Source organism: Pan troglodytes, chromosome 9 (genome assembly GCF_028858775.2).
Source record: "Pan troglodytes isolate AG18354 chromosome 9, NHGRI_mPanTro3-v2.0_pri, whole genome shotgun sequence".
In the NCBI taxonomy this organism is placed as follows: Eukaryota; Metazoa; Chordata; class Mammalia; order Primates; family Hominidae; genus Pan; species Pan troglodytes.
The window spans coordinates 15457213-15485137 of NC_072407.2; the positions used below are offsets into that span (position 1 = coordinate 15457213).

The 27925-nt window shown below is 45.3% G+C and overlaps 1 protein-coding gene across 3 annotated transcripts in view; it reads right to left on the minus strand.

The window, feature by feature from the left end:
• GALNT18 (polypeptide N-acetylgalactosaminyltransferase 18) overlaps positions 1-27925 on the minus strand; it is a 350531-nt gene that overhangs the window by 28367 nt on the left and 294239 nt on the right. The window contains exon 10 of one of the 3 annotated variants that reach the window (XM_063783796.1): positions 446-27925. The exons of the other annotated variants lie outside the window; for them this stretch is intronic. Within the exon in view, the coding sequence (XP_063639866.1) occupies positions 27896-27925 (30 nt within the window). The 3' untranslated portion in view covers positions 446-27895. Of the gene's footprint in view, positions 1-445 lie in introns of those variants that run through there. 3 annotated transcript variants of the gene reach the window in all.

Consider the following 27925-nt stretch of genomic DNA (forward strand, 5'->3'; position numbering starts at 1 on the left):
GCCCCTCTCCCAGCCCCATCACAGCAGATCTTCTTTTGTCTTTTGGATAACTGGCTTTCATATAACATTTTCTTTGAACAACAGGTTATGATGAATTTGAAGAAGTTTGAAAACCATTTCTCTGAAGCAGGAGGCTTCTGCCCAGGAGGAGGATGTTGCGGATGAGTAGGCCTTTGTTAGCTTCTACTCCACCAAAGAGCCTTTGCAAACATGCAGATGAGAATCTCAACCTCCTGCCTCCTGCCTCCAACCTCCACCAGGCCCCACTCCCTTGCATTCTTTGATATGGCCAATCTACGTATTTTTATTTTTAAATTATTATGTCAATAGTTTTTGGGGAACAAGTGGTGTTCGGTTGTATAAATTCTTTAGTAGTGCTTTCTGAGATTTTGGTGCACCCAGCACCCAAGCAGTGGATACTCTGCCTAATGTGTAGGGTTTTTAGTTTTTAATTTTTTGACAGTCTCACTCTGTCGCTCAGTCTGGGGTGCAGTGGCATGATCTCAGCTCACTGCAACCTCCGCCTCCCAGGTTCAAGCAAGTCTCCTGACTCAGCCTCCCAAGTAGCTGGGATTACAGGCGTATACTACCACACCCAGCTAATTTTTTTTACTTTTAGTAGGGACGGGGTTTCAACTTGTTGGCCAGGCTGGTCTCGAACTCCTGACCTCAGGTGAACTGCTCGCCTCGGCCTCTGAAGGTGCTGGGATTACAGGCATAGCCACCGTGCCCGGCCCCATTGTGTATCTTTTATCCCTCACTTCCCTCCCACCTCTTCCTCCAAGTCCCCAGAGTCCATTACATAATTTTTACACCTTTGCATCCTCATAGCATAGCTTGCACTTTAAGTGAGAGCATAGGATGTTTGGTTTTCCATTCCTGAGTTACTTCATTTAGAATGGCCTGCAACTCCATCCAAGTTGCTGCAAATGCCATTATCTCATTCCTGTTCATGGCTGAGAAGTATTCTATGGTATGTATACCACATTTTCTTTACTCATTGGTTAATGGGCATTTAGGCTGGTTCCATGTTTTTGCAATTGTGAATTGTGCTGCTGTAAACACGCATGTGCCAGTGTCTTTTCCATAGAATGACTTCTTTTCCTTTCAGTAAACACCCAGGATTGGGATTGCTGGATCAAATGGTTTGGAGATTCCTTAAAGAACCAAAAGTGGAACTACAATTTATGTATTTTTCAGTGATCCAATCCCCTCTTCTACCAACACCTCAATACCTATGTTATGCCTCTGCAGAAATTCTGGAGCCCTCACCAAGCTAAACAAAGACTGAGATGCAAAAATCATGGGATGGGCAGAGGGAGAGTCAAGGAGGGCCTCCCAGGCAAATCTAGAACATTGGGAAAATAGGGTTAATTACATTACTTAATAATACACACATTTTCAAGGCACAACTGGAGTACGAGTTCTCTTCCAAACGATGGGCATGTAAATTTGGACTAGCTGTTTTTCCTCCATTAAATGAGCCTTCCTTGACAACGCTGCTGGCCTATCAGGTAGGTGCCCGTGAAAAATGAGGTATCTTTGGGGCATTTAGACTCTCCCCGCTGAGCCTCCTGCATGGGGCAGCAGTGATCGTCTTTGGCTGAAACTGTCCTGGGCCTGGAGAGTGGTGAGGGGTAGAAAGGGAGCATTATACTGGGACACTGTTTACAAGAGGTTCTAGAACCCATCGTAAGGGAGAAGACAACGGAGTTGGCCAGGCACTTACGTTGGAAAGGGATGAACCAGCATCCTTGCAGTCTTTTCTTTGGATATTTATCCATATTTTTGTTGGTTGCAGCCCAAGAAGGAATTAAGAGCCCAGCTCTCTGAGGGGCTGGGGGACATAACAGGGGAGTGTGACACTGTCTAGGGAGTTAAGAGTCACACATAATGGGGTGATTGCAAACTTTTACGATTGGACGGTTGGCAAAGGTCATTGAAGGCACAGTCAAGCTGTGGGCTGGATCTTGGAAGAGGAGGAATATCTGAGAGCAAATGAAATCACAAGAATCACAAGGACAAACTCCTGAATGCAATCAAGCTAAGGCAGGGGTCTCCACCTTGGCTGCAGAGCAGAATCACCTGGGGAGCTTTAAAACCTATAAACCACAGTCTCAGGGACTGGGGCCTGGGCACGGGGATTTATTCCAGGTGATTCTAATGTGCAACCAAGGTTGAAAACCAGCTGGGTTAAGGAGAGTTTGGGAAGCCTAGGAGTGAAATGTTGGTGCAACACACACCCTTCTGGATTCTAGCTTAAAAGCAATGCCCCTGCAGATCGGGATCTAGCTTGCCCCCACAATGAGAAGGGGGAACTTATCCCTATCTGCAGGGCAAGGACAAGGTAGGCAGGGACCAGGGTATCCATAGGAGGGCAAGAAAAGACCCAGGAGGGAGAGGGCTACCCGTCCAGCTGCAATGCCTCACCCTCTCATCTCTGTGCCCGTCTTGAGTCTGATCAATAGGTGTGCAGGTAGGAGTCATGGAAACAGGCAGGGTGCCAGACACAGAGGGCGGGAAGAAGGAAGGGAGCCTTGCTTTATTAAATTTCAATTTACAGAGTGCTGGCTTCGACATCCAGAATGTGTATTAGAAATGGGCTCTTTTTCCTCTTTTTCAAAGAACGACCTGCAGGCCTCTCTGCAGACAGGCAGGCTGATTTAAGGGTTTGGTTATTGGTCATTAACCCCTTGACATGGAAGTTCGCTACAGTGCTGAGGGCCACAGTGCACTGACGCTAAATCAGAAATGAAGGAGAGTCATTTCCAGAATGATCTTATGTTCATCAACCACAGCACGAGGTCCACGTGAGGAATGGGAAGCATTTATAAGCACCATTCTCCATTAGTGTGACGACATACATGTGTAAGGCTGGGTTTCTAGCTCAGGGCTTCCTCTGTGAACCCATTTCCCTGGTGGAGCGGGAACAGGTGAGGCTGAGCACAGGCACACGAATCCCTCAGCTCTTTGGGGAGAAGTTTGTAACTGGAACTCAGCCCATCAGTGAGGAGTCGATCCCATTCAATTCAACAAACACCCTCTTTGCCTCTCGGGTGCCAGGGCTGGCCTGGGCATTGGGAAAGCAGAGGGAAGAGCGGGAGCCCCTCCCTCAGGGACTATCAGCCTGGCGGAGAGACAGACATGCAGGAGGATGGGTAGAATATGCTCATGGCCAGGCTTATAACAGATGAGTGGGCAGTGTGCTGGGGTGCCCCAGAGCTGGAGTAACAGTCTCTACCTGGGGCTGTCAGTGAGTAATGAGTCTAAAGACAACAGCCTAAAGAGAGAGTAGTTTGCCCAAATATTTGTCAAGGACAAGGGACTTCTAGCAGAGGAAACAGGCAAACACAAGCCACAGACGCTTGACAGTACAATGCCATTTGAAAAATGATAGTGCCAATGGGATGAGGTGGGGAGGAGACTGGGTAGCACCCCGCTGGTCCCCAGGGAGCTGTGATTCAGATCAGTAAGTGCCCCCACTTGTTAGCACATCTGAGGGGCTCTAAGAGTCTTCTGACTCAAAAACGTCCAAGGAGCCTGGAAGCAAGCTTGGCCTGGAGGTGCCTTGGTGTGGTTGAGTACAAGACAAAGAATGGGTGCCCCATTTTACTGGGATTGCTGGTGAAGTCTCTCTTTTTCTGCAGCCTCCGGGTGTGTCTCTAGGGACCAGGGCTTGCAAACTCTCCTGATCTAGGCCTTAGCCCCTCATCCAGATTCTTCTGCCACTGCTCCTCCCTTTCCTCCCCCTGCCCTCTGCCTGCACCCCCCAGACCAGCCTGGCTGCCTGGGACAGGCTCCTGCATCAGTGGCTTTCTCCAGCAAAGTGCCTTGACACAGATGGGAGCTGCAAACAAAAGCCACATCAAGCAGAAACACGCTGCCATGGGACAGATCACAGAGGAGGCCCAATCAATAGCAATGGCCAGGGTGGTAGGCCAGGCCTCAGTGGTTGAAGAATTGGGCTTGGCTCAGGGAAAGGATATGCGCAGGATGCGTGCTGCTGGCAGAACAAAATCAGAGACAGCAAAGAGCCGCAAAGGGCATGGGGAGCGACATCGCACTCGGATATCTCAAGTGCTCTGGAGACGCAGTCATTGCACTCAGCCTTAAAAGGCAGAGAGACTGACAGCCCTCAGTGGCTGTCCTTCAAAACACACCTGGCCCATCAGCAACCCTTGAGAAGACCATCATCAGATGTGGAACATAGCAAGGATGTGGTGACAATCCCCCTCAGGGCTCAGCCTCTCCTGGATATAGGACAAAGCTCGAGTGACTCCTGGAAAACCCATCCCATTCACTTTGACAGCATAACCTGGTGTCAGCCCTGTTTGTGGCTATAGCAGATACTGTTAGTGCCTCACCCATGCATCTGGGCACTCCCCAGCCCTGGCCATGTGAACAACCTCCTCTACTGGCCCCTGCTGCCCTCTGCCTGGGGGACTTTTCTTGCTGCAGGAGCTTGCCTTGCCTGTACCTAGCTCCAGGAGCAGCCCCCAACCAATGGTGGATGGAAGCTGGTGGACAAATAACCCATCCTTCTTGCTTCTTGGGCTAATTTGGAGATATATTCCCTACAGGCCTCCAGAAATCCCCAGCAGCACTGGCACCAGCGGCCCCCACTGCTAACCTGTGCATTCACATGACATGAATTGACCTTTCTTTCTCCCTTGGCTCATGTTTCCACTGCCTTACTAATGCTTCTAGAACTGCCTTTCAGATACATTACTTGTCACAAACGCTTGTCTCAGGATCTGCTTCTAGAGAAACCTGACTCAAGACAATGCTGGCCCATGGCTAGCTACACCTGTGGCCATTATGTCCAGGTCCTCAGCACTGATACTAGATAGAGGCTGAGCCCAAGCCTGGCACTGTACTTGGGCCCTAGCGCAACCTCAGTCAGCAGTGGGGCTCATACACACCAGACTTGGTGCTCCTGAGCCTTCTGGGGACTCCACATCTGACAGGCCACCTTTCAGCGCAGCAGCCATGATGACACCTGAGGTCCCTGCAAGGCAGACCTGGGGCTCTGAGGAACAGCTGCACCCTTCTGACCTGGGACTGTTTATGGGACACCATCACACAAACTTATCTTGCCAATCCTTCTCTGTAGGCCATGAGGTCATCCCGGAGACAAGGGACCTTTGGTGAAAAGCACATTTCATCCTCGCTTTGACCCTCAGGAAGTACCTGCCTCTGGAAATCTAACACACACCCCTTGGAGGGGCTGCCTGGCTGACAGTGACCCATTTCCTCTGAAGATGGCTCTGTCCAGGGCTTGGCCCAAATGGTCTATGCTCTGGGACTCTGCCACCCTGACCATCAGTGAGAATGGAGCTGTTACAAAGAGCCAAGTAGACTTCTCCCAGGAATTTAAAACCTGAAAAGGAAAAGACACAGACAAAGTAGCCCTGAAGCTAAGACACATTTAGGGCAACTCGCTAGGGAAGACCCATGAACTTTTACTGCTGAGGCCCCTGGAGCTGTCCTAGTTCCTGCCTTTCCCGGTCAACCTTTCCTCTGAGTCTATAAAAAGGAATCGCCCCAGGTTTTCTCTAATAACATTCACCCTTTGTCTTTACCTTAAGCTACCCAAATTTGTTTTATTTGTTGTTGATAATGACCCCCTCCCCTCAAATTAACAAATACAGTTAGCTTGTTCGTTAGTAAGTTCTCTATGTTCAAGAAATCTCAAACACCTGATATCTGACTACTGGGCCCTATTTTGGAAGGTATTGCTCAAAACACTTCATAGCTGTGTCTGCTTGTCTGCCATAAGCTGTGCCTACTCAATCACAAACAGCAAAGAGGGTGCATATCATATGCACTGAGGAATACTTCCCCTGACACTCTTTTCACAAACAACAGTCTGCCCACTCTGCATCAGCTTGTGACAGTCAATTCATACTTCTTAAATACAGATTGATTTGTTGTTCGAAATAGTCTCTGCCCTCTCCTATGATGCTTCTTCCTGTATTCCCCTCCCTACTGAGCTATCGTACATCACCAGATCATTAATGCCAGACATGGCCACATGTCTAGCTGGAACGTGAGCGGGAGTGACAGATGTCATTCCCAATCAGAAGCTTCAAGAGCAATCATGTGATACACTGTCTTTTTGTTCTCTGCCACTGGACCTGCAGCATCCTGGAAAGGAGCTGCCCCTTTGGCCCTAGAAAAAGTTGAGATGACAGAGCTGAAGCTGAATGATGACAACCGAGGAGCATGAGTAAGAAATGAACACATCTTGTTGTAAGCCACTGAGATGTGCGGACATCAGCCTAAGATGACTGATAAAGAAACCGACACTAGAGGAGGGGTACTGCCAAGCCTTAAAATATGGGCACTGACTTTAAGTCCAGAGGTAGGTGATGAGTAAACCACCACTGGAGGCTGGAAAGATGGTGACCTCATCTATGCAACGATGAGACGGTTGGTGAAATATCTTGGTAAGATACAAATCTCTTAGTTGGCCTGCAATATCTTGGTAGACTGCTAACGTTGCAAGTGAGCCCATGCTTAGATGCAGAGTGTGCCTTTTTAGTATCAGCTGCTTTTGACAAGATTCTGCAAAAGAGAGATAAGGTCAGGGAAGAAACAGACACGCAGTAGGGCCCAGTAAGCCATTGAGATTTTGAGGTCATACATTACTGGAGCATAAGGAAGACTGAACTGATGGACAGGTTCCTCCCCAAATAATCACACCAAAATAGAACTTCTAAATGCAATGCATGCTCTTAAGGAAAAGTACAAGAAACTTTGAACATATATACCAATGAGACTTGATCCATTGTGGGTGGAGGGGAGGGGTGATTCAAGAAAGACTGAGTCGGGATCCAAACTGCCTCGACTCAAGTCTCTGCCCCCACTACCCACGAGCTATGTGACTAGAGACAGTTTACACAGCCATTCATCCCCTCAATTTACTCATCAGTGGAAACAGGCTAAAAATGCTGCCAACCTCCGAGGATGTTGGCAGAATTACATAGAAGGATTTGTGCTTGGTGTCAGCTGTCAGGGATGCTACTGTAACAGCAGTCACCCCCTTTAGATTCCAAGTTCCCTGAGGGCAGACACCATGTTTGTCTTGCCCACCCTTATATCTCTATTAATGAACCTCTGCTTATTACATGATATACACTCAAAACATATTAATTGAATCAAGTAATGTGTTAATAAATTATTCCAGGGACATTTGGACTCCAGAAATTCATGCAGTGCACTCCCTGGTGCCTGCCTCGTACCCCTTACTCCAAAACTCCTCTAAGCTGCTCTCTGGCCAGTTGTGGACCTTGGACATCACTCTCCATATAGCCCAGTGGATTAATGACTTGGATAGAATGGGGTCTCTCCCCAGGACATAGTCTATGCCATGTCTAGACCTTACCTGGTCCTCCTGAGAAATGAGGAGGCTCAATACCTTTTTAGCATACAACAGTTATTCCGCACAGCATTAAGCAGAGCTTAGAATATTCCCAGTGAGAGTGGTGGAATGTGTGTGTGTCTGTGTGTGCATGTGTGTGTATGTATGTGTGTGTGCGTGCATGCATGTGCACGAGTATGCACAGATAACATACGGTCAATGTGGGATCTGGACTCACTAGCAATCTTGGTGATCAGAAGGATGTAGGAAAGAACATAGTAATACAATATGCAGGTTAAGATCCAGTAGGAAGATGTTAGCCCAGAAAAAAAAAGTGGAGTTCATGTGGATAAAATAATGGTGGCTGATTTTAATCTGCAGATATAAATCTCTCTATTTCACTTGCTCCAACACCATCTCCATCTCCATTTTCCTTGTCCCTGGGGAAAATATAACCTGCTTTCCTCCAGCTCATGTCTTTATTGGATGTTACAGACCTCAGATAGCAATGCCAGATGGATTGCACTATGACAGAGAAAGTGTTACAAAACTAAGGCCATTCATATTGGGGATCCCTTTTCTTGCCATACCACAAGATGAGCACTCAATATTTTTGAATGAGTGAACAAATGAATAAAATAATACAAAGTGAACATGATGAGGCATTGTGACGTGTTATACAAATGGCCACAGATATTTCCCATCCTCGCACACAAACTACTTGGCAATGTGACTGCGCAGCTCTTCCCTTCACTTCATTTCTCCCTTTATCGAGTCTGGGCTGTGCTGTGTCTTACTTTGGGCCAATGAAATGTGCATCACCTATGTGACACAAGCATAGACCTGATGAGCACTCGTGCATTGGTGCTGGCCTTCTCTTGCTGCCCTGTGCCTGCCACCATGTGTAGAAGCCTGGCCTAGCCTGTGAGATGATAACACACACATGGCCCAGAAGCCTCTCACTCCAGCCGACTGTCAGCCAGTCTCCAGAAGCAGAGTCAACTAGCTGAGCAGCAGTTGACCACAGATGCCTGAGTCAGCCCAGCTGAGACTAGCAGAAGATAGGGCCAGTCTAGCCTAGCCCAAATTGTCTGCTCTCAGGTAAAAAAAAATGGATGTGTCTCAATCTACCAAATTTTGGGGTAGTTTGTTATATGGTAAATTGTTCTGATACGGGTACCTCATTTTTACAGGTGTTTGTAAAGCATATGGCACACAAGGTAGGTGTTCAGCAAATTACATTCATTTTATCCCCTCCTGATGGACAAAAATTATTATAATGATAATATTTCCAATTTAATGAGTTCACACTATATGTCAGGGATGTCAAATGCTTTATACATACTTATTTAAATAACCCTGGGGAAGAGATGAGGGCATGTCCATTTTTAGATGAGAAAAAAGAATGAAAGAGAGGTAAATTATTGGATAGCAACAATTTGCTATCAAACAGGAAAACTGGCAGAGCTGGGATCTGAACTCAAGTCATCTGGCCCTAAAGCCCACCTCAACCATCACAATGCCCTGCTTCTTCAAGAGGAAAGAAGGAAAGGTTCTGATGCTACCCCTTTCCACATGTGGCCCCCACTTTTGAAGTGTTCTTCTCTGCCTTTGCTGGTGCATATCCCACTCTTTCTTCCTTTAAGGTCCAGAAGCAGCTCTTCAGGAAGGCATCCTTGACCCCCCAAGGTCACTACTCCCAGCCCTCTTTTCTTCATGGTAACTGGGATGCTGATTCCTTCCTTTGGCACAGTGGAAACTCCATACAGCCCTGATGGTCCTGGACGGAATGTAGCATGAAATACTGGAGCAATGTGATGGGAACAAAGTTCAGTTGCCACGAGGACAGACAGAGTTTTGGAAGTGGGCGCTTTGTCCTGAGCACAAAAGCTGGGGGCCAAGGGTGACAACAGTGGCTGCAGTACAAGGAGATGTTGTTTCTCTCAATATGATTCTGATACCCACTTCCTCCAATCCTCCCAGTTCTCATGGAACTTCCTTATGGCTTTACCTTAGCCACAGGGAATTCCTTAGAGGAAACTCCAGTGGAAGATGGATCATGAAGACTCCCTGGAAGAAAAATCTTCAATGGTTCTATCTCCATATACCACTCTACTCACCACTTCCTGGCATGGCAGGAAGAACCTCGCCATGTAAGCGATGGTGGAAATCACATAGCACAGATTTCCTGGAGGAAACCACTCTCAGATATTCATTTCATTGTCTATTTTCATGAAGATATGTTACTTTCAATAAAGGCAATTCACTAAATATGTCCCTACATGAGATTAATTTTTGTCTTTGTGGGGGTTTCTTATCCTCACTCCACCCCTGATATGCTCTGTGCTTCATCCCCAGTTGACCTTCCCTTCCTTGCCCTCCCTCCTAAGCCTTCTCTTGAGCCTTCTGAAGCCTCTTATCAAACCCCCAGTATCATTCCAGGATGGCCCTTTCCAACAAAACAAACCTTTCCTTTCCCACCAAACAAGGCTCTTCCTGGAGGATGCCTACTCATGCCTTTTTGAATCTGCTGAGTCTCTAATCAGGATTCAAGGTGGAGTTGACACTCTCCTCTCCCCTGGTGCCTCTTCTACACCTCCACTCTTCCATCCTAGTGTAAAAAACATCTCCTCTGTAAGAATCAGACATCAGACACCATTGCCCTCTGCCCATGTTGTTCTTCTCACTTAAGTGCCAGGCAGTCAGCTACGTCCATCAAGGTCTTTGGCACCAGGCTCACAGCTTCCTCTACATCACACTGGGCAGCATTCACATTGCACTGTGGCCTCAATTCTGGGGTGGTATGCTGTGTTCCACTTTAGCCCACCCACACCTAGACCCCAGCTCTTAGTGCCCCAAACTACTTTACCTCTGAAGTCTAATACTCCATTGCCCTACTTTTGCCCAATCACCTTGCTGTGGTTTGACTGTGTCCCCCAAAGTTCATGTGTTGAAAACTTGATCCTCAATGTGGTGGTGCTGGGAGGTAGGGCCTAATGGAAGGTGTTTGGATCACTGGGGCGCTGCCCTCATGAATGGATTAGTGCCATCATCAAGGGAATGGGTTCCTTGTAAAAGGACAAGTTTAGTCCCCTCTCTAGCCCTTCTTTCTACTCTTCCACCATGGGATGACACCACAAGAAGGCCCTCACCGGATGCTGGCCCCTTGATATTGGCCTTCCCAGCTGCCATAGCCATGAGCTGATGAATTTCTCTTCATTATAAATTTCTCAGCCTCAGGTTATAGCAACACAAAATGACACACCTATTAATCTTGATTACCCACTCTCTTACTTCCCAATCCCTGCTCATCAACCTAATTGAGGCCTTTGGAATGATAATTTTCTTTCTTTCCTTCTATACTTACCACTCTTTCCTGACCTCTCCCTAGAAATGCTGCACCCTATTTTCAATAATGGCACTCTTGCTAGCAGCTTCAATTTTTAAATTCCTTACTTTTTCTGCTTTTTACACCCTGTAAACCCCACCTCTATAGCCTTGTTCACCTTCTCCACACCTGTTCCCTGGATGTTAGCACTACCAGAGAAAATTCATGGAACTGGGTAAATTAAATCCACCACAAACTCATGATCTTTAACCTCAACCAGGTACTTCAACACAACCTAGTATTACTTCTTTGGGTACCTGCTCAGCAGCTGAGCCACTTTCACTCTGCAGGGTTTCTAAACCTTCTCCATTCTCTCACATACCCAGATCCCCTTATGCTTCAGTTGCAAGACAGCCTGCAAACTTGTTCCTCCTGGGCCTCAGCAGAAGTTCATTTCCTGTCCTCCAGGACCATCCCACCTCTCCTCACCCTGTCCCCACCCCCAGGGATATTGCTTTGTTAATTGCCCCCTTAAATAGATCTCTCTACTTATTTCTTCCCTTCAGTCTCAAAACATGTTCCCTTATTGCTTTCTTTAAAAAGCAAATCCAAATGCACACCTCCTTTCAACCCCACATCCCTTCTGATGGCCAGGGCCCCCATCCCTTCACAGAAAACTCTGAGCAAGAGAAGTCTACACTTGCTGACTCCACTTCCTCATTTGCTTCCTCAGATAGAGGTTTTCTCACTGCCATGTCCTCCCAGACATTCTAAAACCAAGGCACGCATTATGAGGGATGAAATGCTCCCTTGGATTCAACTGTCCTCAGGTCCCAAGGACAGGGTGAACCTTGCCACCCAAGAAGCCCCCAGAGGGTGCGAGAAGGGGAACACTGGCTCATTCCATTTTGTAATCACCACTTAAAAAGCTTTAGTTAATTTTCCATTAATTTAGTTGTTCCTTTGTTCAACATGTATTTGTTAAACACCTGGAGTGCCCCAAGAAAATATGATTAGGTGACTTCTGAACAACCCAGCGTATTCCAAGGATGCTAAAAATGCTGCGGAGATGTAAATCTATTCCGTAGCCCAGTTGTACAAGAAGCAAGACCAGCAAGTCCTTTTTCCTGCAGAAAAAATTGTTATAAAATTTTTCTTTTAAAACGTGTCCTTCACCCAAGCCAACCTCCACTCCCATACGTGTTTCTGCATTTAATAGTGCATTTTTGAGCAAGAAAAAAACTAAAGCTGTTCTGGTGATTGATTTAGAGGGCCCAGCTCTGCTTAAATTCCCAGTATATTAAGACAGTGCTAACCTCAAGGACTCCACCAAAGCTCTACCCAGGCAGGGCTAATGCAGAGCAACAAACCGATTTCAGAAAAAGCATCTGGGACAAAGGCAATGTGGTAACAATTGGGTTACTTGGGAAAATCAAATATAAGAATCCATTTATGCCCGTGATATATTCTGAACACATCTCCTTAGGAACTGTCTTGCAATAGACAAGCATTTCCTTAAGTTGCCCTGATATAAACATTATTCAGATACCCACACTCAATGCCGCCAGCCATTCCCAAATCCCAGAGCTTCTTTATTTACTCTCCCTTCTCAGATTCTCAGCCAGGAGTGGTACCACCTCCTCCAGAGGCCTTTTGGAGGTGTATGGGGATGTTTTGGTCTTATATGGACACTGCTGGTGTCAGGGTCAAAGAATGGTAAGCATCCTACATTGAATAGGACAGTCCCACGCAGTAAAGAACTGCCCCACCTAAAAGGTTGGTGATACCCTACTAAGAAACGGGACCAAAGAGCAGCAACTCAAGTACCCAACTTCTTGAAGGTCTACTTCTACACTTGGTGCAAGGGACATCATAGGAAAACCTCCCCACTTCCTGCTTCAAATGAAAGAGGAAGTGCCTTCGGGGAGGGCACGGTATACATGCCATTAGGGAGATGGAACTCTTGCAACTTATACTCTGTCACTGGCTTGCTGTTCATATCCTGGACTCTCCTGGGTGTGGTTTTGCAAGACCATTTTGAATGGGGGAATGAATTATAGAAAGCTGCAAGGGGAAGTGTTAGTGAAAGCAGCCCTGCCAAATCCTTGGGGTCTGAGGAGTTTACATGTTTCCTGCCTGGGGGTTGAGTCAAATGGAAAGGCAGGTCAGCTTCATGTGCTAGCATGACTTGGTGGCAGGAGAGACACTGATAGAAGGAGGTGTCCCCTGCTCCTTTCCAACCTGTGCTCATAGCAACTGGCCCATCATTAAGAAAGATAACCAGGGGCTGGCTTCTATCCCAGTAGGGGAGGGCACATCTCTCAAGCTCCCATCCCAGGTCGCCATAAAAATATACTGAATGTGATAAACAGATACAGATTCTGCCAGCTCTTATCTTGACTAATAACAACTAAGACTAATATTAGCAATAACAGTGATTACCTGGTTGATTGAGGGTTTCATGTTTGCCAGCCATGGTGCCAAGCATCCTATTTGCTGCTGATCCTGAACAATGCAGGGGTTAGGGGTGCTGACTCCCCATGCCGTTGGAAATCCATGTGTAAGTTTCCTTTTTTTGAGACGGAGTCTCGCTCTGTTGCCCAGGCTGGAGTGCAGTGGCGCAATCTCGGCTCACTGCAAGCTCTACCTCCCGGGTTCACGCCGTTCTCCTGTCTCAGCCTCCTGAGTAGCTGGGACTACAGGTGCCCGCCACCATGCCTGGCTAATTTTTTGTATTTTTAGTAGAGACGGGGTCTCACTGTGTTAGCCAGAATGGTCTCCTGACTTCATGATCTGCCCACCTCGGCCTCCCAAAGTGCTGGGATTACAGTCGTGAGCCACCGTGCCCGGCCCATGTATAACTTTTGACTCCCCCAAAACTTAACTGCTAACAGCCTACTGTTGACCAGAAGCCTTATGGATAACATAAACAGTTAACACATATTTTGTGTTTTATGTGTATTATATACTGAATTCTTACAATAAAGTAAGCTAGAGAAAAGAAAATAGAAATAAGAAATCACAAAGATGAGAAAAATTTACTAAGCAGAAATGGGCCATCATAAAGTTCTTCACTTTCCAAAGAATGGTGGGTGGAGGGCATCTTTGTGTTCAGCAGGCTGAGGAGGAGGAAGAGGAGGGGTTGTCTTGCTGTGGCAGAGGCAGAAGAAAATTTGTATTTAAGTGGATCCATGCAGTTCAAACCCATGTTGTTCAAGGGTCAGCTGTATCCGTCCTCTTAATCTTCACAAAGCCTCTACAAGGTAGATGGCCTTAACCCCATTTTACAGAAGAAAAAACAGGCTTCAGATTAAGGCCGGGAATTTTCAAAGGCTGTGTGTCTGCAGGCTGCTAGGAGGGCTCTGTGAGGAAGACTGGCTAAGCCTTCATTTACATAAAAAATCAACAACTTTCTTAACATTCATTTAGGAAACAGAGGTGCATTGAGTGGCTTCCCTGTGCCAGGCGGTGCACTAGGAACAAGGGGATACCTGGAGAATAAAACAAAGGCCTCTCCCTGGAGGAACTCACCATCTAGTGGTGGAGAAAGACCATCAGGTGTAACAATTCACAAAGAATCACCAAATCCAAGAGCTGTGAAAAACTCAGACAAGGTACAGAGATCTAAGAATAACAAGTAAGGACACCTTAGACGGGATGGTCAGGAAAGACTGCCCTAAAGAAGCAGACTTTTGGCTGAGGCTTGAGGGATAAGAAAGGGGAGAAGGGAAGTGGGGGGCTTTGGCTCTAATGCTCGGGCCCTGGAATGCTGAGATTAGATATCTCCCAATGGGGAGATGAGTACCCCAATTCCTCAGAGAAAGTGGAGAACCTTAAAGGCAGGAGGCATGTGCAGACAGCCCTCACAAGCCAGGAGGGAGCTGATGAGCCCGTGGCCTGTGTTCAAGCCCAGGGTGGATGGGGAAGGGTAGCGCTGATTGAGAGATATTTTCAAATCTCCTCCAACCATATCTTAGAAACCTGCCATCAGTACTGTCAGGGAGAAAACTGCAAATTAGATTCCGTTTTCCTGTAGATCCTAAGGAGAAGAGGATGCCTGGGTAGTTGACTAATCAGGAAGTCCATCCCATATTCTCATTGCAACCTTCACTCACGAGCAAGTGTGCACTGCATGTTGCCTGTGTGCCAAGCTGGCATCACACCACCCTGTGATGGCTTATTGTTCTGTCTCTGTCTAGAGAACTTCCTGAGAGCAGGGGCCACATGTTTAACTAAACTAGGGAGACAGTACTGAGTCATGGCTCTGAGCATGGGGTCTGAAGTTAGGCAACCTGGTTCCAAACCAGGTTCTACCACTCGGTAATTGTGTAACCTTGAGCAAGTTACATACCTGCCTTAAGCCCCAGTTTTCTCACCTGTAAAGAATAGCAGTGCTTACTTCAAAGGGCCATTGAGAGTTTTAACTGAGCTTAGATATACAAAGCACTTAGAAAGATGCCTAGAAACAGTAAGCAACAAATGCAAGCTACCTTTAATAATCATGAATGTTTGTTGAGAGATTACTCCAGTTTGAACGAGAGACCAGTATTACTGAGCCCAGTTCTGTGCCTGATTTGGTGCTAGGCACATGCAGGTTTGTTACTTTATTTAACAGCACCCGCCCCCATTTTACTGATCAGGGAGGCTCAGTGAGGTAATGTGACTTGGCAGAGAGCACAGAGCCTAGGTGGGATCTAAAATTAGCTCCTCTGTCACTGGGTTTGGTGACCTGTCCCCAAGGCCAGAGAGGCCTGGGAAGCAAGACTGTCCAGAGAACGGTGGGTGGAGGGCAAGAGACTCAGCCCCTCTCTGGTTAGTGAGTCTGAACATTGGCCCACTGTGGAGCTGCTAATGACTGCTTCTCCCCGGCCTGCAGGAGTTTAATAAAAGTCATGCAAAACTCACTGTTTACAACTCTAATTGTGGAGTTTGGACATGAAGTGAAGAACATATCATGTGGAATGAATAACAAATCAAGCAGCTCCTTTTTTTAAGCATGGAAGCTGCAGGAGCAGCCCAGAGTTCACCATCACTTGTTGCACAGAAGGTTAACACTGCGGCACTAACATCTGCGTGCCTATAACATCCGTTGGCTCCCTCCCTGTCTGCCTGCTCCCCTGACCCTGAGCTGATGTGTCCAGGCAGGAGATGGCTGGTCTGCCTCTCTTTTGCAACTACCAAAAGAGAAATGGAAATAAGGTTCTTTCTAAAAGCAGGGTGGGAAGCTGGCTGGGTGCTCACCTCACCCAGAGAATGGGCACCAGCTCTGGGTGGCCTGAGAATCAGGGATAACTGCAGGCAGGTTCCAGGGGGCAGCTGTGAAAGTCCTTTGGGCTATGCCCTGTGGAGGCTGTGGATTCTAAGGAGTCAGTGCTGGTAGAGAAAGCAGCGCTGCTGGGCGGTAGCCCTCCTCTTCCCAGCCTTCGCCGTGGGAGCAGTTGCTCCTGGCTGTGACATAGTAAAACCTACAATCATGTTCTAGGACTTATGACCTACACACTCAACTATTGGTGGTGGGGCCTAGGGATATCTTTACATGTTTGAGCCAAATGAGGATAAGCTGGCAAGGTGGTTTTAAGATTACATCAACTGACATACTGAAAGTGTCTAGCAGAGATGGACACATACTAATTATATGTGTGTGTGTGTGTGTGTGTGTAGTGTGTATATATATGTACATACAGAAGTAAATGCATAAACAGATATATAAATATTATATATTAAGACATAAAAACAATATAACCCACAGTTAAATGGTATTTCCTATGAACTAAGCTTTAAGTTACAGATACTTGAGGTCAAGAGAAATTATGTGTTCAGTTCCAGGTCACAAGCTAACCAGTGGTGGAGCTGAGATTCACAGCCAGGTGGACCTAGCAAGGTCCATTCACTTCCTTTCAGTGGTGCCATCAGGAAAGAGTGAGACTGCAGGCTGGATTAATGAAACAACTCACTCCATCATCACTTACCAATGAGGAGACAGACAGAATAGCACGTTCCTGAGCTCTGGAACACAGGCAAGGATACGTTAGGCATGGGTCTTCATGGATTCTCAAAGGGCTGCTGGAATGAAGGGAGCCACCCCAGCCCAGGGACTCTGGAGTGGGGATAACCGCAGGTTTTCAGCCCAACTCTTAGCCTCCGATGTCCCCTTTCTTCACCTGTGTAGAGTTTGCTCTTGGGTGAGGCATAGTAACACCTACCATCACCATCACACGTGGGGCACCGGGCCAGGCATCATGGCATATGGGCCATCACATCCCTCATAATCATTCAGTGATGTGCAAGTTACATCCCAACTTTACAGATTATGAACCTAACAGGTTAGAAAGATCAGATCACTTGCCCCCGTCATACATGTGGTACGGGCAGAACTGGGCCTGGACCCCCAGCCCTTATCTGACCTCATGTCCACACTCTTTCTACCACATTGCACATCCACCACTACCCTGCACCCCCTCAAACAACCATCCTGCACCGAGAAACTGAACGTGTGACAAACAGAAGCTGAGGGTGGCTGCCGAGAGTGAGCCTCACAGGGCCAGTCCCCGCATCACTCTGTACTGACATGAATGGTGGCCCCTGGAACCGTGTGAGGTGACAGCTCAGAGGACAATAAATACAGAGACCCAATTAACCCTAACTGGATTAGTCCCTAAATAATGCAGAGCTGGAGGTGACTAGAAATAGCTGCAGGAGTGTGCGAGGCTCCCCTGAACATTACCTGGTTGGGGTTCCCCAATACCATTCACTAGCAGACACCTGAGCAATGAAACCACACGCCACGGAGTCATGGAGGGCACAAGAAATCAACTCAGGGGTTTTTCCAAACTGCACAGCCACCCAGCGCCTGGTATTCTTATTTATTTATAGACAAAAATCATAGAAAACTGGAGAAATTTGCCAAAGGCCACAGAGAAGTGGCTAGACATTTAAATTCTTGGCGCACAAAGGAAAACTTCTGCAATTGTCTCTGAGATGTGACGTGAAAGGTATGGGGGTGCAAGCACAATCCATGAGAGGTCTTTAATGCCCCTGCGGACACTGGGGCCAATACCACACAGGGGAGAGGTGATGGCTTCGTGGAATTCATCTCCAGGTTAAAATAGAGTACTTCTTTCATCTCAACTCTAATCTTTAAACCTTGAGTCAAAGCACTTCCTGAAGCATAAATGTGGCAGCTTTAGTATTTCAAAAACGTCAGAAGGAATTAAAGTCGCTTTCATCTTTCTTCTCCTATAACCAACAATTTACCTTTCCATAGAAAAAGCACTCCCCCGAAAACCCTGTGTCTTTTACAGTCTAGTAAATTTAGGCAGAAAGAATGGGAGAAATCCCCAGACCTGGTTTTATTCCTGCTCTCTCTTTTTGTGGGCTAGTGGGAAAGGAGTGTGGAGCAGTAGGTTGTAAGATTTCATTGTATAAACTGTGATCATCTAAGTTCCTGCCTCCCTCTCCAGACAGGAACTCCTCCAGGGCAGGGACTTGGGCAAAGCTGCCTTTTTGTCTTGTAATGCTTGACGTAAAATAACACTCAACGCATGTTTGTTGAATGAGCAAATGAATGAGTGATTGATTGAATAAAGACCTGGTGGGGAGACCCCACTATTGTATGTTTCCCACCAGAAGAAATTTTCCGGGCTGTTACACTAATCAGGGCTAATATTCTCAGTTATTTTGAGGATTGCTTGAAATTTGCTGCTAATTTAAATAAAATGGTTATGTTTACGCATTAACCAATTAGCATGGTTCTCAGCAGCTTCACCTCACTAATTTGATTAGTGACACTCTGCTTTCTCCTATCCAAGGCCTTCTCTGAGACCTGGGAATATCACAACGACAACAGAGTGAACTTTTTAAATGGCACTGAAGCACAGTCTCTCAAAAGGTTTAAACACAGATGTGAAATGTGTCCCTTTGTCCAGCCCAAGCTGTCTTTGGGTCTCCAATATTTCTGGGCCCCACTGGGTCCCGTTATAAGTTGCTCTACAAAACTATTCCTATCGCTTTTTAATAACAGCCATTTTGACTGGTGTGAAATGGTATCTCATGGTGGTTTTGATTTGCATTTCTCTGATGATTAGTAATGATGAGCATTTTTTCATTGTTTGTTGGCTCCTTGTATGTCTTCCTTTGAGGAGTGTCTGTTCAATGTCCTTTGCCCATTCTTAATGGGGTATTTGTTTTTGCTTGTTGAGTTGTTTAAGTTCCTTATAGATTCTGGATAGCAGATCTTTATCAGATGCATAGTTTGTGAATATTTTCTCCCATTCCGTAGGTTGTCTGTTTACTCTGTTAATAATTCCTTTTGCTATGCAGAAACTCTTTAGGTTCCACTTGTCAATTTTTGTTTTTTATTGCCAGACCAAGCTTCTTCTTCAAGGAAAATGAAACTTTCCAAAATATGAGGACTTCATAAAAGACAATCTATCATATGTTTGATGAATGAATGAAAGAAACAATGAAGGAGAAACTGGAAGTCAAAATACTGGCATCCTTCCTAGTCCCATCTTTGCCAGTAACTTGCAGTGTGACTTCAGGCAAGTCAATTCACATCCCAGATGCCATTTTCTTATTTTTTCTTATTTGTCAGAGATGACATTGACTTAGAAAATATCTAAGTTTTTGTGACAAAGACAAGACCTCCTGGACACACAGAAAACCACAACTTGCTACCCCTCTGAGTCAGGCAGGGCCATGTTACCATGTCTGGCCAGTGAAATGAGAGAGGAAGTGATGGGAGACCATTTTTGGCCTAGAAAGTGAGAGTCAGGTTTCCATTTCCACTCTTCCCATTTGGAGGTGAACTGGGTTGGATTGTGTCACCCCAAAATTCATATGTTAAAGTCCTAACCCCCAGTACCTCATAATGTAATCTTATTTGGAAATAGAGTCATTGCAGATATAATTAAATTTGCACGAGGTCACACAGAAGTAGAATGGACCCTTAATCCAACATGAGTAGTGTCCTTATAAAAAGGGGCAATTTGGACACAGACGCACATATTGATAATGCCATGTGAAGGGTGATGTTAAGCTGCTACAAGCCAAGGGACCAGCAGAAGTTAGGAGAGTGCCTGGAGTAGAATCTTTCCTAGGCCTTCTTCAGAGGGAGCTTGGCCCTGCTGAGACCGATCTCGAACTTCTAGGCTTCAGAATTGTGAGACAATAATTTTCTGTCGTTTAAGTCTCGCAGCTTGTGGTACTTTGTTATGGAAGCCCTGGGAAACTTCTGCAGGGGAAAAGGTCAGATGGTCAGGCTGTGACCCATAAGAGTCACTGAGTCACTAGTGGCCTGGAGTGTCCCTCGACCTTCAACAAACTTTGTGAAAAGAGTAAGAAAAATACCTGAAACCTAGAAATAAGGCAAAAACAAAGAGGGGAAGTGGCCTGTCCTTTTAATATTATCCTGGGACATTAACGGGCCCACCCAAGAGTATGTAATTTTCCAAGAGAATGTGCTCATGTTTGACTTTGCTATTTACCTTTTGATTCTCTCTCAGACACTATGAAGTTGTATGCTAACTCCTAGATTTCTGTCTGTGTAGAAAAGATCACATGAAAGGCTATAATTTTATTTCCCCATAGGACATGAACCACTTTTGCATTTAATCTCTCCATTTTATTTTGACATTTTTCTTTAGAAAATGCCTACAGATACTCAGTTCCTCAAATGCACTCAGTACTTGCTTAACCGTCTTACAAAGTCAGCAAGATGAACGGGGCCAGCCTGCAGTCCTGCCTTCTTGCCCTTCTTACACTTTCACCATTCTTGGCCATTGCTGGCTGAAATCCCAGTCATGAAGCTCAAATGTTGCCCCATAGGCAATGCTCAAGAGAGAAACAAGTTCAAATCTTGGCTGTGGTGAAGATTTGAAGATTAGAAAATAGAGAATAGTCTGTTTCTAGCACCAGAATATAGCTTCACAAGGACAGTCACTTTTTTTCTGGTTCATCCATTTCCCAGGGCCAAGAACAGTATCTGGCACACGAATGCTGTTCATAAAAAAGGAGCAATTTGGACACAGACACACACACAGAGAATGTCATGTGAAGGGTGGAGTTATGCTGCTACAAGCCATTACCTTGATTTGGACAAGGTAATGAATTAAAAAGTCATAGAATTCCAGGGTGCAAGAGCCCTTAGGAATTTCTTAGCTTAAGAGTCTACATGATATAAAAATCCTTCAGAATGTCCCTGGAGCCTGCCAAACATGGCTCAGTGCTGATGACGGAGATGTCAAAATAACCTGAGCCAATGATTGGGAAGAGTTTCCTCACGCTAAGCCAAAAATCTGCATCCTTATAATTTGGAAGGAGTTTTAACGTCCCCCTTAAATCTGTTCTCTTTTTAAGCTAAACAATTCCTACTCTATTAACTCAAGGACATGGTCTAGAGTGTCTTTACCAATCTGGTAATAGTAATAATAGCCAACATTTAGTAAGCGATGACTGTGTAACAGATTTTGTTCTCTAAACGCTTTATGTGCATTGATTTATTTAATCCTTAAAACAACTCCACAAAGTTAGTACTACTATATTCTCTCTTATGCTGCTACAAGCCAAGGGACCACCAACCACCAGCCAATTTCATTACAGGCAATAAAACTGAGGCATGAGGAGACACTCACCTAAGAGACTCAGTTAGTAAGTAGCATGGCTGGGATTTGAACCCATATAGTCTGGTTCTTAATCACTATATATTGCCTCAGAAATTGTCTTTCAGCATTTTCAGGCTTCCTATCAAGTGTGATGCTTAGGGAGGAATATGTAAGTTTTCATAGGAGAGGTCAGAAATACCATTATCCTGGCTTGGTCTATATTCCCTAGGCAACAATGTAAAGTGCCACCTCCATCTCCTGCAGTTGTACAGTGCACAACCTGCACAATGGCATGTGACAGTTCCATCCGTGCATACATGACCTTCCCAAAGCTCTCCTTGTCCTATGTGGCCATGGTAACAATAAAGATCTTGCTGAGAACTGCCAGTAGGAGGGGGTGACATCCCTGGAAATGCATGTTGAATGTTTGATTTGGACCAAGTCTGTAGGATTCAGAGGATCTTTGGGGTCCTCACCTGTCCACAGTCTCCTTCTGAGATGTACCCTGACTTCATCCTCAGGTAACACGTCCTAGAGTACCCCTTTTCTTACTCTTCCATGAGCAGTGAACTTCTTGCGGGCTGGAAGATGACTTTGGGAAGCCTTGCCAGACAGCAGCCCCTTACCTTTCACTCATCCCCTGCCCCTGCATTCATCATGGGTGGATGTAGGAGCTCAGGTTGGGAATACCCAGCCCGTCCCCAGGATAACCTTGTCCTTTCCAGCTCTCCCAGCTCACTGGGAAGGCCACAGCCTCAACAGAGTCCTGCCACAGCAGCATCCCTACCCCTTCCTGGGAAATGTGTGTAATCTGAGGCTGGTCCCAAACCTCCCTACACAGCACTGCTAGTTGTGCATCTGAGCATGGCCTGGCATGAAAGGTCACCAGGACACCAAGGGCTCCCTGTACAGCCCAGCTGCATGAGTGTTCTGTGGCTTTGGGGGATGAGGAAGGGAGACCCAACCCTTTGAGACTTGCTGCAGCTTCACATCAAGAAGCTTATTTACAAAGGCAGCTCCCAGCATTCCTGGCAAGCACAAATTCACAGTTTCCCACGCCAACTGAATTTCAAAACAAAGGAATTAGAGATAAGCAGATTGTCAGAGCTAGGAGTGTTGAGCCTAAAGAAGCCCAATCCAGCTTCATCATCTGCAGACAGAAATACAGGCTCAGATGAAACTCATCAATGGTGAGAGTGGTCAGAACAATCCTTACCTTTGGGTGGAGGTATGACCAAGAGGACAAATGAGGAAGCCTTCTGGAATGATGGGTTTGAACTTAATGGTGACTGTACAGTGTATACAAAGTTAAGAACTGTGCAGTTAAGATTTGTGTATTTTAGTATAAAATTCTACCTCAATAAAATAGTAAAACAAAATAAAGGCCCAGAGAAGATTAAGGTGATGTTGCAATTGTGTAGCAAGACAAACCCTTGAACTCAGGCATCCCAACGCCCACTTCACTGTCCCTTCCTAACTCCCTTACATTTTTGGTGCCATAGTAACTCAGTGATGCTCCAACAGTTTATGAGTAGGTTTTCTGTTTTGTTTTTTTGAGATGGAGTCTCACTCTGTCGCTCAGGCTGGAGGGCAGTGGCACAGTCTCAGCTCACTGCAACCTCTGCCTCCCAGGTTCAAGTGATTCTCTTGCCTCAGCCTTCCGAGTAGCTGGAATTACAGGTGTGTGCCACCCTGCCTGGCTAATTTTTTTATATTTTTAGTAGAGACAGGGTTTTGCCATGTTGGCTAGGCTGGTCTCGAACTCCTGACCTCAGGTGAACTGCCTGCCTCGGCCTCCCAAAGTGCTAGGATTACAGGCATGAGCCACCACACCTGGCCTATGGGTAGGTTTTGACCAGGGCAGGCCCCCGTGGCAGATGGCACCATGGGGTGAAGGAGAGTCAGTCCAGGGTTGGTTGCAGCTAGAACCTTGAGGGTATTTACACTGAACAGGAGTCAGGGTTAAAGTGGAGTAATAATGGTAACACCATCCTTATAGAAATACTAATAGATAACATTTATTGAGGACTTACTACATACCAGGTATTGTTTTAAATATTTTACATGTGTTAAATCCTCACAACAACCTTTTTGGTGTATCTACCATTGTTAGTCCACATTTTACAAACTAAAAAAATAGGCCTAGATTTTAAAACCTTGCCAAGATTTTACAACTAGAAAGGCTCAAAGCTGGTATTTAGATTCAGGCAATCTGGCTCCAGAATCCACACTGTAAGTATAACAGATACTGTCCCATATTGTATCATCTGCAGTTGGTAGAGAACTGGCAGCCTCTGCTTAGGCCAACATCTACCATCACACAGACAAAACATTCAACATTTGTCCAATGGTCCAGATAAGATCACAGGTGTCAGAAAGCAGAGCAAGAATTTACAGAAAGACCAACTACTTGTGACCTGGCTACCTTGGCCCACATTCAAGGATAACATGAAGACATTCTGTGCTGAAAACCCAGGTGCCCGACTTCATTAATAATCAGAGAACTGCAAATTAAAACCACAGAGTGATAGTACTATACACCCACTACAATGGCTATAATTAAAAATATGGGTAATACCAAATGTTGGCAAGGATGTAGAGCAACTAGAACTCTAATATAAAGCTGGGAGAAGTAAAAATTGGTACAACAATTTTGGAAAATTGTTTGGCAGTTTATTAGTTGGCTCAGGCTGTCACCAAGTACCCAGACTAGGTGACATAAATAACAAATTTATTTTCTCACAGTTCTGGAGGCTGGGAAGTCCAAGATCAAGATGCTGGTCAATTTAGTTTCTGCTTAGGAACTACTTCCTGGCTTGCAGACAGCTGCTGTATCACTGTGTCTTTCATGGCAGAGAGAAAAGAAAGCTAGTGATCAAGCTCTTTGATGTCTGCTCTTATAAGGACACTAATCCTATCAGATTAGGGCACCACCCTTATGACCTGACTTGACTTTAATTACTTCCTCACTTGAAATACTACCAGGGTCAGGGTTTCAACATATGATTTTCAAGGAGGGGCACAATGCAGTCCATAACGTTCTGCCCCTGCCTTCCTCAAATGCATGTTTTTAAGGCATGCAAAATACATCATTCCATCCCAACAGCCCCAAAGGTCTTAACTCATTCTAACATCAACTCTAAAGTCCAAAGTCTCATCTAAATATCCTCTACATCAGGTAAATGAGACTCCAAGTACAATTCATCCCAAGGCAAAATTTCTCTTCAAATGTGAGCTTGTGGAATTAGACAACTCATGTGGTTCCAAAACACAACTGTGGGAAAGGCATAGAATAGATATTCTCATTCCAGAAGGAAAAATCAGAATGAAGGAGAGTGATGAGTCCCAAGCAAGTTCAAAATCTTAGCAAGTCAAATTCCATTAGCTCTTAAGGCTCAAGAATAACCCTCTTTGGCTCAATGCTCTGCCCTCCAGGTCCACTGGGGTGCCAGCATCACTACTGTGGCTGTGTGGGGTGGCCCTGGCCCTTAGGCTAGACAGGGCACCAGCCCTTCTCCTGGTCTTGTGGTGGGAGTGGCAGCCCTGATGATCCCTAAAAATGCCTTTCGCATCATTCTTCCTTTTCTTGAGGAATAGAGCACATTCACAGCCAAATAGCTCTATGGTCCCTATGGTCCTATGGAACTCCAAGTCCAATTGCATTCTTTCATTATATCCCACTTTCTCTGTCCCCTTTAGTTCAAACTGGCAGTCTCTCTACAGGTGTAATTTCATCTGTATTCCTGGCTTCTGTTGAAATGACTGGCAAAGTCCACCTAAGTCAAACTCATGTTCTCTTTATCATGAGCCACACCTTAGTGTTTTTTTCAGAAAGAGCTTTCTCAGTTTTTTGCAACATGGATAGGCTGATAATTCTTCAGATCTTTAAGTTAAGGTTAAGTGAGGTCACAGGGATACAGCCCTGACCTGATAGGATTAGCATCCTTATAAGAATAGACACCAGAGAGCTCATTGTTCTGTGCTGTCTGTCTTTCCCATGTGAGGACACAGCAAGAAGGTGGTCATCTTCAAGACAAGAAAGGAGCCCTCACCAGAAACTGAATAGGCCAGCACTCTGATCTTGGGCTTCCCAGCCTCCAGAACTGTGAGAAAATAAGTTTATGTGGTTTAAGGCCTGTGATATTTTGTTTTGGCAACCTGAGCAGACTAATACAGGCAATGTCTACTAAAGTGAACATATTTCAACCCTATGACTCAGGAATTCTGCTCCTGGGCATAAAACCAAAAGAAGTGAGCATATATGTACACCAAATGACATGATCAAGGTTGTTCATAGCAGCAGTATTCATGATACTTCCAAACTGGCCATAGTCCAAGTGTCCATCAGCAGTTGAATAGATCATGAATTATAGTATATTTATAAAGTGGAATACTACATAGTAGTAAAAATGAACAAATTACAACTACAGGTAATAGCAGGGATGTATCTCAGAAATGTAATGATGAAAGTGTTCCCTTTTCACCACATCCATGCCAACATCTATTGGGTTTTGACTTTTTAATTAGGCCATTCTTGAAGGAGTAAGGTGGTATCTCATTGTTTTAATTTGCATTTCCCTGATGATTAGTGATGTAGAGCATTTTTTCATATGTTTGTTAGCTGTTTGTATATTTCTTTTGAGAATTGTCTATTCATGTCCTTTGGCTTTTTGATGAGATTTTTTTTTCTTGCTGATTTGTTGAGTTCCTTGTAGATTCTGGATATTTATCCTTTGTTGGATGCATAGTTTGTGAATATTTTCTCCCACACTGTGGGTTGTCTGTTTAATGATTTCTTTTGCTGTGTGGAACACTTTTACACTGCTGGTGGGAATATAAATTAGTACAACCACTATGGAAAACAGTATGGATATTCCTTCAAGAACTGAAAGTAGAACTACCATTTGATCCAGCAATCCCACTACTGGGTATCTACCCAAAGGAAAAGAAGTCATTTTATGAAAAAGATGCATGCACATGCATGTTTATAGCAGCACAATTCACAATTGTAAAAATATGGAACCAACCTGAGTGCCCATCAGCCAACGAGTGGATAAAGAAAATGTGGTATATATTCATCATGGAATACTAATCAGCCACAAAAAGAAATAATGTCTTTTGTAGTAACTTGGTTGAAGCTGGAGGCCATTATTCTAAGTGAAGTAATCCAGGAATGAAAAACCAAATATCGTACGTTTTCAGTTTCATATAAGTGAGAGCTAAGCTATGAGGATGCAAAGGCATAAGAATGACATAATGGCCGGGCGCGGTGGCTCACGCCTGTAATCCCAGCACTTTGGGAGGCCGAGGCGGGCGGATCACGAGGTCAGGAGATCGAGACCATCCTGGCTAACACGGTGAAACCCCGTCTCTACTAAAAATACAAAAAATTAGCCGGGCGTGGTAGCGGGCGCCTGTAGTCCCAGCTACTCGGGAGGCTGAGGCAGGAGAATGGCGTGAACCCGGGAGGCGGAGCTTGCAGTGAGCCGAAATCGCGCCACTGCACTCCAGCCTGGGCGACAGAGCGAGACTCCGTCTCAAAAAAAAAAAAAAAAAAAAAAAAAAAGAAAAAATGACATAATGGATTTTGGGGACTTAGCAGGGAAGGTTGGGAGGAGGGGTGAGGAATAAAAGAGTACATACTGGGTACAGTGTACACAGCTTGGGTGACGGGTGTACTAAAATTTCAGCAATCACCACTAAAGAACTTATCCAAGTATCCATGTAACCAAAAACCACCTGAATCTCAAAAACCATTGAAATAAAAATAAAAATTAAAAAAATATAATTATGAAAGAAGTCAACATCAGAAAATATATATTATATAGTCCTATTTATGTAGAATTCAAAATCAGGCAGCAATACTCTTATTTTTGATCTGGGTGTGTTCACTCTGGAAATTGATTAAGCTGTACACTTACAATTCATTTATTCCCTCTATATATGTTTTACTTCAATACAATGTTTAAAAAGATAGTCACTCATTAAAAATGCCACACCATTGTTAACAATGAGGAATGTGTTGCCATACTGGGTTGTGTGAGCACAACCTGATTTGCTGGCCTGCAATTAACTAGCCAGTAATGTCACAGCAACTCAGTCCCCAAAAAAGGACAAGATGGCAGAGGTCACAATGGACAATCCCTGGGAAGGCTCATCATTCACACACAGAGTGACATACACGTCATGATGTCCTTCAGTTGTGTGTTTTGGTAGGCAACAGCTCTTTTAAACACTCTTTTAATTGTAATTGCACACATAGGCATATCTTACATGCTAAATATCTTTTTTTTTTTTTTTTTTTTGAGATGGAATCTCGCTCTGTCGCCCAGGCCAGACTGCAGTAGCGCGATCTCAGCTCACTGCAAGCTCTGCCTCCCGGGTTCACGCCATTCTCCTGCGTCAGCCTCCCGAGTAGCTGGGACTACAGGTGCCCGCCACCACGCCTGGCTAATTTTTTGTATTTTTAGTAGAGATGGGGTTTCACCGTGTTAGCCAAGATGGTCTCGATCTCCTGACCTCGTGATCCGCCCGCCTCGGCCTCCCAAAGTGCTGAGATTACAGGTGTGAGCCACCGTGCCCGGCCTAAAACGTCTTTTTAAATCATTGTGTACTTCTGGAGATAAGTAAACT